This window comes from Pan paniscus, chromosome 20, assembly GCF_029289425.2.
Source record: "Pan paniscus chromosome 20, NHGRI_mPanPan1-v2.0_pri, whole genome shotgun sequence".
NCBI lineage: Eukaryota > Metazoa > Chordata > Mammalia > Primates > Hominidae > Pan > Pan paniscus.
This window is the reverse complement of record NC_073269.2, coordinates 22,067,248-22,079,381: the sequence shown is the minus strand read 5'-3', so window position 1 is coordinate 22,079,381 and position 12,134 is coordinate 22,067,248. Positions and strand designations below refer to the sequence as shown.

Genomic DNA, 12,134 nt, shown 5'->3' with positions numbered 1-12,134 from the left:
TGGCCCCAGGGGCTCCAGACATGGGCTGACCCACAGTATGCCCACTTGGTGGTCAAGGCCAGCCTGGTGTTGTCAGTATCAGAGGGTCTCAGCTCGGAGTGGTCAGTGTCAGAGGGACTCAGCTTGGAGTGGTCATTATTGGGAGGAACTCAGCCTGGAGTGGTCAGTATCAGAGGGACCCAGCTTGGAGTGGTCAGAACCAGAGGGACTCAGCTTGGAGTGGTCAGAACCAGAGGGACTCAGCTTGGAGTGGTCCGTACCAGAGGGACTCAGGCCGGAGTGGTCAGTACCAGAGGGACTCAGGCCGGAGTGGTCAGTACCAGAGGGACTCAGCCCTGAGTGGCCAGTACCAGAGGGACTCAGTCCGGAATGGTCAGTACCAGAAGGACTCAGTCCGGAGTGGTCAGTACCAGAGGGACTCAGGTTGGGTGAGCTCTGTGGTGCGACCTGCAGGGGCTGCTGCTTGTTCCTTATCCTCCCATGACAGGACGCTTTGTAGCAGAGAGAGGAATCCACTACCATTCACCTATCATCCAGCCTTTGTTAAAAGTTCTGTTTTAGGCTGGAAGCGGTGGCTCACGGCGGATCACAAGGTCAGGAGATCGAGAACATCCTGGCTAACATAGTGAAACCTCGTCTCTACTAAAAATACAAAAAATTAGCCGGGCGTGGTGGTGGACGCCTGTAGTCCCAGCTACTTGGGAGGCTGAGGCAGGAGAATGGCGTGAACCCAGGAGGCGGAGCTTGCAGTGAGCCGAGATCGTGCCACTGCACTCCAGCCTGGGAGACAGAGTGAGACTCCGTCTCAAAAAGAAAAAAGAAAGTTCTGTTTTAGTACAATGGGGTGTGCTCATTAAAGCACATTCAAAAAGACACAACTGCTGGGGCCACTGCCATCTGGATAGTTGCTCTTTTTTTTTTTTTTTTTTTGAGACGGAGTCTCGCTCTGTCGCCCAGGCTGGAGTGCAGTGGCGTGATCTCAGCTCACTGCAACCTCCACCTCCTGGGTTCAAGCAATTATCCTGCCTCAGCCTCCCGAGTAGCTGGGATTACAGGCGCCTGCCACCACACCTGGCTAGTTTATATATATATTTTTTATTTTTTTAAATTTTCTTTTTGAGACGGAGTCTCACTCTGTTGCCCAGCTGGAGTGCAGTGGTGCGATCTCAGCTCAATGTAGCCTCCACCTCCCAGTAGCTGGCATTATAGGCACATGCCACCAGGCCTGGCTAATTTTTGTTTTTTTTGTTTTGTTTTTTTTTTGAGATAGAGTTTCGCTTTTGTTGCCCAGGCTGGAGTGCAATGGCATGATCTCAGCTCATTGCAACCTCCGCCTCCTGGATTCAAGTGATTCTCCTGCCTCAGCCTCCCAAGTAGCTGGGATTACAGGCATGCGCCACCACGCCCGGCTAATTTTGTATTTTTAGTAGAGACAGGATTTCTCCATGTTGGTCAGGCTCGTCTCGAACTCCCGACCGCAGGTCATCTGCCCGTCTCGGTCTCCCAAAGTGCTGGGATTACAGGCGTGAGCCACCACGCCTGGCCTAATTTTTAAATTTTTTGTAGAGACAAAAATTTAAATTTTTATATTTAAATAAAAATTTGAATTTAAAAATTTAAATTTGAAAATTTAAATTTTTATATTTAAATACAAATTTCAAATTTCAAATTTTTTGTAGGGTCTTGCTATGTTGCCCAGGCTGGTCTCGAACTCCTGGCCTCAAGTGATCCTCTTGCCTTGGCCTCCCAAAGTAGCTAGGATTACAGGTGTGAACCGCTGCACTCGGCTCTGGACTTTTCTTACACATTTATTTACACAGGGATGGATGGAGCTGTCGTGGGGTTCTGGGTGGGGCTGCCCTGAGCATGCCTCCGGGGCAGGGTGGGCACTCACGTGGTGATCTTGAGGACGTCCTTCATGCTGGTCAGCGGGTCCGAGTTGTCAGGGCAGCGCAGGAGGCAGGGTGCGAAGATAATGGCCAGCGCCCCAGGCGACATGCGGTTGACATCCTCGAGCAGGGCCACCCTGCACAGCCACTGGCAGTTAGAGGATGGCTAGGGCCGAGGGAGGGAGGTCCCAGGGAGCCCCGAGACTGAACTTCTGAGCCCTGGGGTGGCTGTTGGGAAAGCAGTGCCACAGCCCAGCACTGGGAGATGCTTCCGCAGCACAGAGAGGTACCTCAAGGGACCTGGGCGGCCCAGCAGCCTGGCCCCCTCCCAGAACCCCAACAGTGGTCTGCCTCCTGGTTCGAAACCACCACAGAACGCCAGCTCGGGTCCTCCTGGGAAATGCTGCCTCGCGGGTTCCCAATGCGACCCTAACCCCACAGAGGGCAGGTGGGGAGGCACTTGCTTGACAAGGTGGAAGATGAGTCTCTCCAGGGAGTTGTGGTTGGCTTCTGGAAGGTGCTCCAGGACGGCATAGATGGCAGCCAGCTGCTCCTGCTTCTCCGGCAGCTCTGCAGGCAGTGGGGTTTGAGGATGTCAGCTCCCAAGGGTCCCCAAGGTGCCTGTTGTCCCCACCAACACGACCTGAGATGCACAGGTGCCATCCACCCTGTGGTGCCCAGGCAAGAATGGATGGCTACAGAGGTGTCCTGGCCCCACCCCAAACTGGGGACCCGGTTTGGCTGGGCCGACTGCTTTGGGCCTCAGTTTCTCAGTTTGTGAACTGGGTGGTCCTGCCTCCTGGGCTGGTCACAGCGAGCGCTGTATCCTGGCTGTGGCCGCCTGCTGCCGCCCGCACTGCCATGGGGCTCACCGACGGCTCGGAGGAAGTCGCCGTACTGTGCGAAGGTCATGAGGGGCTCGGGCAGCTCCCGCAGCCACTGCTTCAGCACCCCTGTGATGGCGTGGATGGGGAAGTTCTCCAGCTTGACTGCTGCGGGGTCTGTGGGGTGGGTGGGGTGGGACTGGTGAGCGGCGCACTGGCAGGACGGCTGTGCCTGGGGCCTGGCACCGTGCCCACCTGCCCACAGCGCCCACCTGTCTGCAGCGCCTGCCGGAGCTCCCGAGTGCGGTTGGCAGCGCCCGACTTGCGGTAGAGGCCCTCGGTGTACAGGCCGTGCATCTCCACGTGTTCCAGGAGCTTCTCCAGCACGATGGGCACCGAGGCCTTGTCGCTGGTCAGGCTGTCCACGCACACGCCGAAGTGGCCAGGCTCAGCGCCTGGCTCGCCCTGCAGTGCCGGGGTGGGGAGTCAGGTCTGGGCCTGGCTGTCTTCCTCTCCAGCTGTCTCTGGGGGCCTCTCCCTCCTGGTCCCGCACAAGGCCCTCAGGGCTTCCTCTGCTGTTCTGTCCCTCCCTGTCTCCTTCTGCATGGTTGTTGGGGGTGTGGGGCTGCAGAAGTCAAGGCCAGCATGGCAGCCACTGGGCAGGGGCTTCCTTTGTAGGCCACCCAAGGCATGGGTGGTCCTTCGTGGGGAGAGAGCTATAACCTAGCCCCCACAGCCACCTCACAGAAGTAGACCCTGACTCTTGCTGTACCCCCAGCACCCAGGACCCCAACCTTATGCACAGAGTTGGGGGGCCTCCCTCTGCATGGCTCAGGACTCTCTCAGGAGCAAGGATGAGCCGGGCTGGGGGAGCTGAGACACACACACAGGCCTGGGCCCTGCCTAAGGGCCTCAAGGAGTTTGTACAGAACCAGGGACAATGGTGTGTTCTGCAGAACCAGAGGCCACAGCCGCCCCCTGCTGGCTGCTCAATGCTTCGCTTGGCCCTCACATCAAGCACCACCTCCTGGTGCACCTGGCCGTGAGTGGAGTGTCATTGTAGAAAGTTCCAGGCCTCGTACACTCACCTTCCTCCCATAGGTGTAGGAGCAGTGGCTCTGAATCTTGTGCACGCACTTCTTGTGGCAGGTCATCTTGCACACTAGGAGGTCCACAGGGTGGGAGTCACAGAGGGTGCTGGGAACCCCAGATTCCTGCAGCCACCCACCCAGCTGGCCGGGGGCCGCCAACTGCCTTCTTCTTCTTCTTTTTTTTTTTTTTTGAGATGGAGTCTCACTCTTGTTCTCAGGCTAGAGCGCAATGGCGTGATCTCAGCTCACTGCAACCTCCGCCTCCCGGGTTCAAGTGATTCTCCTGCCTCGGCCTCCCGAGTAGCTGGGATTACAGGTGTGCACCACCACGCCCGGCTAATTTTGTATTTTTAGTAGTGACAGGGTTTCTCCATGCTGGTCAGGCTGGTCTCAAACTACCGACCTCAGGTGATCTGCCCACCTCGGCCTCCCAAAGTGTTGGGATTACAGGCATAAGCCACTGCACCTGGCCTGGATTGCCTTCTTTTTGGTTTCTTTTTTTCTTTTTGAGACAGGGTCTCACTCTGTCACCCAGGCTAGAGTGCAGTGGCACTATCATAGCTCACTGGAGCCTTGACCTCCCAGGCCCAGGTGATCCTCCCAAGTAGCTGGGACTACAGGCGTGCACCACCATGCCTGGCTAATTTCTGTATTTTTTTTTGTATAGATGGGGTCTTGCCATGTTGCCCAGGTTGATTTAGAACTCCTGAGTTCAAGCGACCCTCCCGCCCCAGCCTCCCAAAGTGCTGGGATTACAGGTGTGAGCCACTGTGCCTGGCCTGCCAACTTCTAAACCCACACTGCAGGAACCTGTGCCCTGACTCCCGAGAGAGGAGGCCGTGTGGACAAACTTCATAGCTCCAAGGTGGCCATTCGTGGCCTCAGACCCAGCCTGGCTAGCGGAACCATGAGCAGGTGTTTGTGGGGACCTGTGACATCCTTGCCCCAAGTCCCGAAGGCCACCTACTGGCAGAACTAAAGGTCTAAAGGTCCTGCCAGGAGGTGGCCTTGGGGACTTGGGACGAAGATGTCACGGGGCAAAGACAATGCTGCTTTTCCTTCTTCCAACCACACTGAATCCCAGGCCACCCAGCTGACGCCTTGCAGAGGGTACACTGGTTACGCTAAAGAAGAGAGTGTCTGGCACCTGGCAAGGATGGAATCAGGTGAGGGGATGGGCCTGGGTCCCGCATCCTTATCTCAGGACCATGACAACTGACTGTTGGACAGATGTGGGGTGGTGGGGCTGCCTTCTGGGCTGAAAAGACCCTGGGCCAAATGGTTCTGGCAGAAAAACACATGTGGGAGAGGACCTCTTGACCCTGCTGGGCCTCTGGAGGCTGCCTGGGCTTGTGTACTGGCTTGGCCATATCAAAGCTGTGTGAGCATGGATCGGCTGGGTCATTCCTGGGCCCTGTCTCTTAGGGTCCCCTGGGGCTGAGTCTGGCCTACAGGGGAGGGACCATGAGGAGCCTGGGGAAGGAGGGGCCGATGGTTCAGGCGGTGGAGCAACGTGTACAGAGACAGAGAGGCAGGGCCCACGAGGAGAGGAGGCTGCAGATGTGGGTGGGTGCTGGCTACTGGGGGCCTTGGGGCCAGCTGAAAATTGGGCTCTGCTCCTCCGGTGATGGTGGACGGTTTGAGGGGGTGGGATATGGCTGGGACAACGGTCCAGAAAGATCTGACCTGGTGGCTGGGCTGGGGTGAAGACCTTTTTTTTTTTTTTTTGAGACAGAGTCTTGCTCTGTTGCCCAGGTTAGAGTGCAGTGGCGCGATCTCGACTCACTGCAACCTTCGCCTCCCAGGTTCAAGTGATTCGCCTGCCTCAGCCTCCCGAGTAGCTGGGATTACAGGTGCCCACTACCGTACCCAGATAATTTTTGTATTTTTAGTAGAGATGAGGTTTCACCATCTTGGCCAGGCTGGTCTCAAACTCCTGACCTCGTTATCCACCTGCCTCGGCCTCCCAAAGTGCTGGGATTACAGGTGTGAGCCACCCCGCCTGGCCCTGAAGACCTCTTGAGCAGTGAGGGGTGGTGGGGGACGTGGAGGGTTTTGGGGCCTGGTGGGGGAGCCACTCACCGCTGCAGAGCAGGGCCTTGTCCATGAGCCAGATATAGGAGAGGCACTGCTCGCACGACTGCGGGATGCTAACCTGGTAGCTGGCGAACACGTGCCCGTTGTGCTCCTGGACCTGTGAGGCCAGAGGAAGGCGCTGGGCAGGGAAAGGGGAAGGCAGCCCTCCCCAGCCACTGGTGGATGACGACCCATGGGATCTCAGGGGTGGGTCTGCTTATTCAAGACTACGGCTCCGTATATGCTGGGGGAAAAACACACTCACACGTGTCCACGCACACATACGCGTGCAGACGGGCCCATGCGCACATTGACACTGACACACACGTGCATGCTCCTGCCAATGTTCGCCTGCTCGGACTCTCATCTATGTGCAGCCTACTCACAGCGCGCTCCTGCTTCCGCTTCTTCTTCTGAGCTTTGCTCTGCTGTGAGGAACACAAGGAGGTGGTTGGCGGGGGCCCCCCTGGGAAGAGCCCCAACCCACCCCTGGCACCCCATAACTCAGGCGTGTGGGTACCCTGAACCCTCCCTCACCTGGAGTGGCATCATTGTCCCTAACGCCCCCATTCAGACACCCCAGACCCAGAAGTGAGGCTCTGTTGGGGAGGGTACAGGGCTCCCCACCAGGAGGTAGGTGTGGCACAAATGGGCACGGCATGGTATAGGTGGGCATGGCATGTAATCATGGCAAGGGATGGGTAGGCATAGCATGTTGCATGTCATAGGCGTGGCATGGCATGGGTGGGTGTGGCATGTCAGGTGGGTGTGGCATAAGTGATCATGGCGAGGCACAGGTAAGCATGGCGTAAGTGGATCAAGTCATGGCACAGTGGGCGTGGTATGGGCAGGACATGGGTGGGTGTGGCACAAGCATGGTGAGGCATGGGTGGGCGTGGCATAAGGATGGCGAGGCATGGGTAGGCGTGGCATGTCACAGGTGGGTGTGGCATGCTGGGCTGCCCACCTTCACTGGCTCAAAGTCGTTCTTGGTGTAGCCACGGGTGAACTCATCTAGCAGTGACTGGAAGAGGTTGAGGACCAGGTTGGTGTCCTTCTGGCCACGCTCAGTGGCCAGGTTGCTGACGACGATCTGGTAGTTCTCCATCAGATCCTTGTAGCCCACGTGGATCTTCCCGTTCTGTAGGAATGCTAGGCGTCACCCTGCAGGCCTGGGCAAGGGGCGGATGGGAATGACGGGTCTGAGCAGGGTATGGGAAAGGCTGAAGGCCAGGCCGCCACATACCGGGACAGAATACATCGTTTTGATGTTGCTCCTGAACTTCTCGGTGGCTTCGATAAACAAGCTTTCAATGGGCGTCTTCTGGGAACGGAGGTCATTTATCTGGAAGGGGAGAGGAACTGACCCTGCGTGCCTCAGGCCTGGAGACCTGCGTACCCGAGGAGGTGCCCAAGGGGTCACTTCTATCCTCTCTTAAGTCATCCCCTAGGCTCTCGGGATAAAATCCAGTCCCTCTGGCCAAGCCTGGTCTCTCATCTTGTCAACCCAGAGTTAAAGCCACTGACATTGAGGGCAGGACTACTCTCCACATTGGGGCCTGCCCTGTGCACCACCGCAGGTTAAGCAGCATCCCTGGCCTCCACCCACCAGATGCCAACAGCGCCCTCCCCTGAGGCTGTGATAACCCCAGTGTCCCCAGACATTGCCAGTGTTCCCTGGAGGACAGAATCCCCCCTAGATGAGAGCTACAGGTCAGTTCAGGCCCTTCCTGCTGCCCCACACAGGGGCTCAACACCCAGCCATACCTTAGGATGGGGATGCCTGGAATGGCCTGGTCATTTCAAGATGCCTCTACTCCTAGCAGGGTTTCCTGATCCTTCTGTGTCCCCATCGGCCCCCTGTGCCTGCTGTGCAGCTCCCAAATGTAGCTCTATCTGCTGCAGGATTGCCCAACCCCCACCCCCACGAGGTATAACCCTCCTGAGGGCAGCCACAGCTTGTTCGCCTCCACTTCTGTTGCACACAGTGCTTCATCAATCTTTGCTTTGAGACCAAATATGCATTATTATTTTTTTTGAGCCAGGGTCTTGCTCTGTCACCCAGGCTGGAGTGCAGTGCTGCGATCATGGCTTGTGGTGCCTCGACCTCTTGGGCTCAAGTGATCTTCCTGCCTCAGCCCCCAGGAGCTGGGACTACAGGTGTGCACCACCACTCCAGCTAATATTTAAACCTTTTGTAGAGATGGGGTCTCTCTGTTGCCCAGGCTGGTTTTGAACTGCTGGGCCCAAGTGATTCTCCTGTCTCAGCCTCCCAGAGTGCTGGGATGACAAACATGAACCACTGTCCCCGGCCTGAGCCTGGACTTTGTATTCTTGACCTGCTAAACCCTGTGTTGTGTGTTTCAGAAAACAATGCCTGGCTGTGATGGTTCCCCTGGGGACCGGGCCTCATGCCCCTGGCTCTCGTCTAGTGATCCCACCTTGTTGAGCAGGAACTCGTCCAGGTACTTGAGCTCATTGGCGTTGGTGATCTGGCGGAACACCGATTCCCGCCACTTCTCTGACACTGTGATCTTCCCAATCTTGACATTTCGGTTCTTCTTCCCTTTGCCTCCTGGTTCCTTGGTGCGCTTCTCACCTGCAGCGTGGCGATGCTGCTGTCCGGAGGGGGCTGAGGGGGGACAGGAAGCAGCCGGTGAGGGTGGGTTCAGGGGGAGGATGCAGGGGGCCTCCTATGGCATGCCTTTATCCAGGGCCAGAAACCCCTGGCTCTGTGCCTAGGGCTTGGCCCACAGCCAACTCAAGGCCCCGTTTGGGGACAGTGAATGTCCCCAGGGGCACTGGTGGCTCTACTGTCTGTCCCTGAGGCTGCAGGCTACCAACCTTCCAGGCCCTTCTTCATGGTGGTGGCTTCCAGCACCACGTGCCCGGACACTGCATTCTCCAGCTCCTCTGCGCCCTCCAGGCTGTATTTTTTATCCTTGGTTTTATGCAGAAAAAGCCTCTTAAACGTGGATCTGCAGGAGAAAGTACGTGGCTTCTTTTAAGTCTGAAATGAAAATGGATGTGAGGCCCAGCCTCCCTGTGACTGGACACATGGCAAATGCTCTATCATTGCCTGACTCAAAAAAGGATCTGGCCTGGCATGGTGGCTTATGCCTGTAATCCCAGCACTTTGGGAGATCCAGGCAGGTGGATCATCTGAGGTCAGGAGTTTGAGACCAGCCTGGCCAACATGGCAAAACCCTGTCTCTATTACAAATACAAAAAAATAGCAGGGCGTGATGGTGGGTTCCTGTAGTCCCAGCTACTTGGGAGGTTGAGGCAGGAGAATTGCTTGAACCCAGGAGGTGGAGGTTGCAGGTTGCAGTGAGCTGAGATCGCACCATTGCACTCCAGCCTGGGTGACAGAGTGAGACTCTGTCTCAAAAAAAAAACCAAAAAACAAAAACAAAAATGGATCTGGCTGGGTATGGTGGCTCACGCCTATGTAATCTCAGCACTTTGGTAGGCTGAGGTGGGTGGATCAGCTGAGCCCAGGAGTTTGAGACCAGGCTGGGCAACACAGCGAAACCCCTTCTGTACCAAAAATACAAAAAAAAAAAAAAAAAGAAAAAAAAGAAAAAAAAATTAGCTGGGCATGGTGGTGCACACCTGTACTCCCAGCTACTTGGGAGGCTGAGGCAGGAGAATCGCTTGAGCCTGAGAGGTGGAGGCTGCAGTGAGCTGAGATTGAGCCATTGCACTCCAGACTGCCAGACTGGGCAACAGAGCAAGATTCCGTCTCAAAAAAAAAAAAAAAAACAGGATTATCTTATAAAGAGTAATAGCCCTTTCTTTGTACTGGCAGGGGAGTTACGTGAAGAAAGAAGGATACCAAACAGAAGCCACAGGGGGACTCCATTTTCTTTTCTTTTTGTTCCAGTTGGCGTGTGACTCTGTCACACAGTCTGGAGTGCAGTGGTGTGATCATAGCTCACTACAGCCTCAAACTCCTGGCCTCACGAGCACGATCCTCTCACCTCAGCCTCCTGAGTTGTTGGGATTATAGGTACAAGCCATGCGCCTAGCTCATTATCTTTTTAAGTTAAAAAAAGTTTTTTTGAGACAGAGTGTCATTCTCTTGCCCAGGCTGGAGTGCAGTGGTATGATCACAGTTCACTGCAGGCTTGATCTCTTGGCCTCAAGGGATCCTCCTGTTTCAGCCTCCTGAGTAGCTGGTACTACAAGCATGCACCGCCCTGCCTGGCTAATTTTTGAAATTTTTTTGCAGAGACAAGATTTTGCCATGCTGCCCAGGCTGATCTTGAACTCCTGGCTTCAAGTGATCATCCCACCTTGGCCTCCCAAAGTGTTGGGATTACAGGCGTGACCCACTGCATCCATTCAGCCACGTGTCCTTTTAAGGGACAGAAGACAGAAGACACAGACACTGAGGAGAAGGCCAAGTGCCGATAGAGACAGAAATTAGAGTGATGGAGCCACAAGCCAAGGAACACCTGGAGCCCCCAAAAGCCAGAAGAGGCAGGAAGGATCCTGCCCTAGAGGCTTTTTTTTTTTTTTTTTTTTTGAGACGGAGTCTCCCTCTGTCACCCAGGCTGGAGTGCAGTGGCATGATCTCAGCTCACTGCAACCTCCACCTCCCGAGTTCAAGCGATTCTCCTGCCTCAGCCTCCCGACTGGCTGGGATTATAGGTGCCTGCCATCATGCCCAACTAATTTTTGTATTTTTAGTAGAGATGGGGTTTCACCATGTTGGCCTGGTTGGTCTCCAACTCCTGACCTCAAGTGATCCACCCGTCTCGGCATCACAAAGTGCTGGGATTATAGGCGTGAGCCACTGCCTGGCCTCCCCATTCAGTTTCTACTGAGCAAATGCCTTTGCGAACGTGCTTTGTAAATGTGATTGGTTTAGGAGGCCACACTACTGCGAGGCCCTGGCAGGGACCCCGGGCATCCTCTGGTGGCCTGAGTTTCCCCCAAGCCCAATACTTACTTAGAGTCGACCTGAGAGCCCGGGGACAGCCCTGTGTCTGGGAGGGAGGATGCGTCGCCTGACTTCTTCTTCTGGACAGCTGGCTTTTTCGCACTTCGCTCTCCGTCCGTGGTTTCTGCTGCAGGCTGCAAGACGGTGCAGGGAGGGGCTGCTAAGGAAAGGCTGGCAGTCCTGTGCTAGATGGGGAAGCCCCTGCAGGCATTTACACTCCATCCACCGACCTCACTTCCTGCTTTTTTTTTTTTGAAACGGAGTCTCACTCTAGTTGCCCAGGCTGGAGTGCAGTGGCCTGGTCTCGCGAGGCTCACTACAACCTCTACCCTGCCACTGCGTTCAAGCGATTCTCTCGCCTCAGCCTCCTGAGTAGCTGGGGTTACAGGCACGCACCACCACGCCTGGCTGATTTTTGTATTTTTAGTAGAGACGGGGTTTTGCCATGTTGTTGTTACCTGAGCCTTGGCCAGGGACGGGAGGAGCTTGGAGACGTCGCTCGTGGAGAAGGAGGTGCGCCTCTCCCTGCGAGATCACAGAAACATGGCTTTTACTGACTAGAGTGAGTCAGTGGCATTTTCTTGTCTTAGTGGTTCTTGGGTTCTCACTTGGGCAGTTCTGCCCCTGCCAGGGGACACTTGGCAATGTCTAGAGACAGTTTTGGTTGTCACCACTTGGGTGGGGGGAAAGGAGTGGGTGGGTACTTCTGGCCTCTGGTGAGTGGAGGGCAGGGATGCTACTCAATACCCTACAGAGAATGGTCTCCACCCCAGAGAGTGAGCCAGCCCCAGATGTTGAGTGTGGAGGGTAGGAAACCTTGCCTCAGCCCAAGAGACCCTGCCTGCCTGCCTATGTATGTATGTATGTATGTATGTATGTATGTATGTATGTATCTATCTATCTATCTATCTATCATCTATCCATCCATCCATCCATCCTTCTACTCATTGACTCATTGTCTCTATCTTCCACCCATCCATCCTCTTTATCTGCCTTCCATCCATCTCTTCATCTGTCATCTCTACCTATCTTTTTTTTTTTTTTAGACGGAGTTTTGCTCTTGTTGCCCAGGCTGGAGTGCAATGGTATGATCTCGGCTCACTGCAACCTCTGCCTCCCAGGTTCAAGTGATTCTCCTGCCTCAGCCTCCCGAGTAGCTGGGATTAGAGGCATGCGCCAACACATCCGGCTAATTTTTGGTATTTTTAGTAGAGACGGGGTTTCGCCACGTTGGCCAGGATGGTCTCAAACTCCTGACCTCAAGTGATCCGTCTACCTCGGCCTCTCAAAGTGTTGGGATTATAGG

The 12,134-nt window shown here is 55.4% G+C and overlaps 1 protein-coding gene across 3 annotated transcripts in view; it reads right to left on the bottom strand.

The window, feature by feature from the left end:
- Nucleotides 1-12,134, bottom strand: part of MYO9B (myosin IXB) — a 139,036-nt gene that overhangs the window by 5,344 nt on the left and 121,558 nt on the right. For all 3 annotated transcript variants that reach the window (XM_063599999.1, XM_063599998.1, XM_063600000.1), the window contains exons 23-35: nucleotides 11,287-11,353; nucleotides 10,838-10,962; nucleotides 8,725-8,858; nucleotides 8,322-8,512; nucleotides 7,127-7,225; nucleotides 6,848-7,021; nucleotides 6,267-6,308; nucleotides 5,887-5,998; nucleotides 3,802-3,875; nucleotides 2,986-3,178; nucleotides 2,762-2,890; nucleotides 2,354-2,459; nucleotides 1,895-2,026 (exon numbers count right to left, since the gene is read on the bottom strand). In XM_063599999.1, coding sequence (XP_063456069.1) covers nucleotides 1,895-2,026; nucleotides 2,354-2,459; nucleotides 2,762-2,890; nucleotides 2,986-3,178; nucleotides 3,802-3,875; nucleotides 5,887-5,998; nucleotides 6,267-6,308; nucleotides 6,848-7,021; nucleotides 7,127-7,225; nucleotides 8,322-8,512; nucleotides 8,725-8,858; nucleotides 10,838-10,962; nucleotides 11,287-11,353 — 1,578 coding nt within the window. The remainder of the gene's footprint in view (nucleotides 1-1,894; nucleotides 2,027-2,353; nucleotides 2,460-2,761; nucleotides 2,891-2,985; nucleotides 3,179-3,801; nucleotides 3,876-5,886; nucleotides 5,999-6,266; nucleotides 6,309-6,847; nucleotides 7,022-7,126; nucleotides 7,226-8,321; nucleotides 8,513-8,724; nucleotides 8,859-10,837; nucleotides 10,963-11,286; nucleotides 11,354-12,134) is intronic.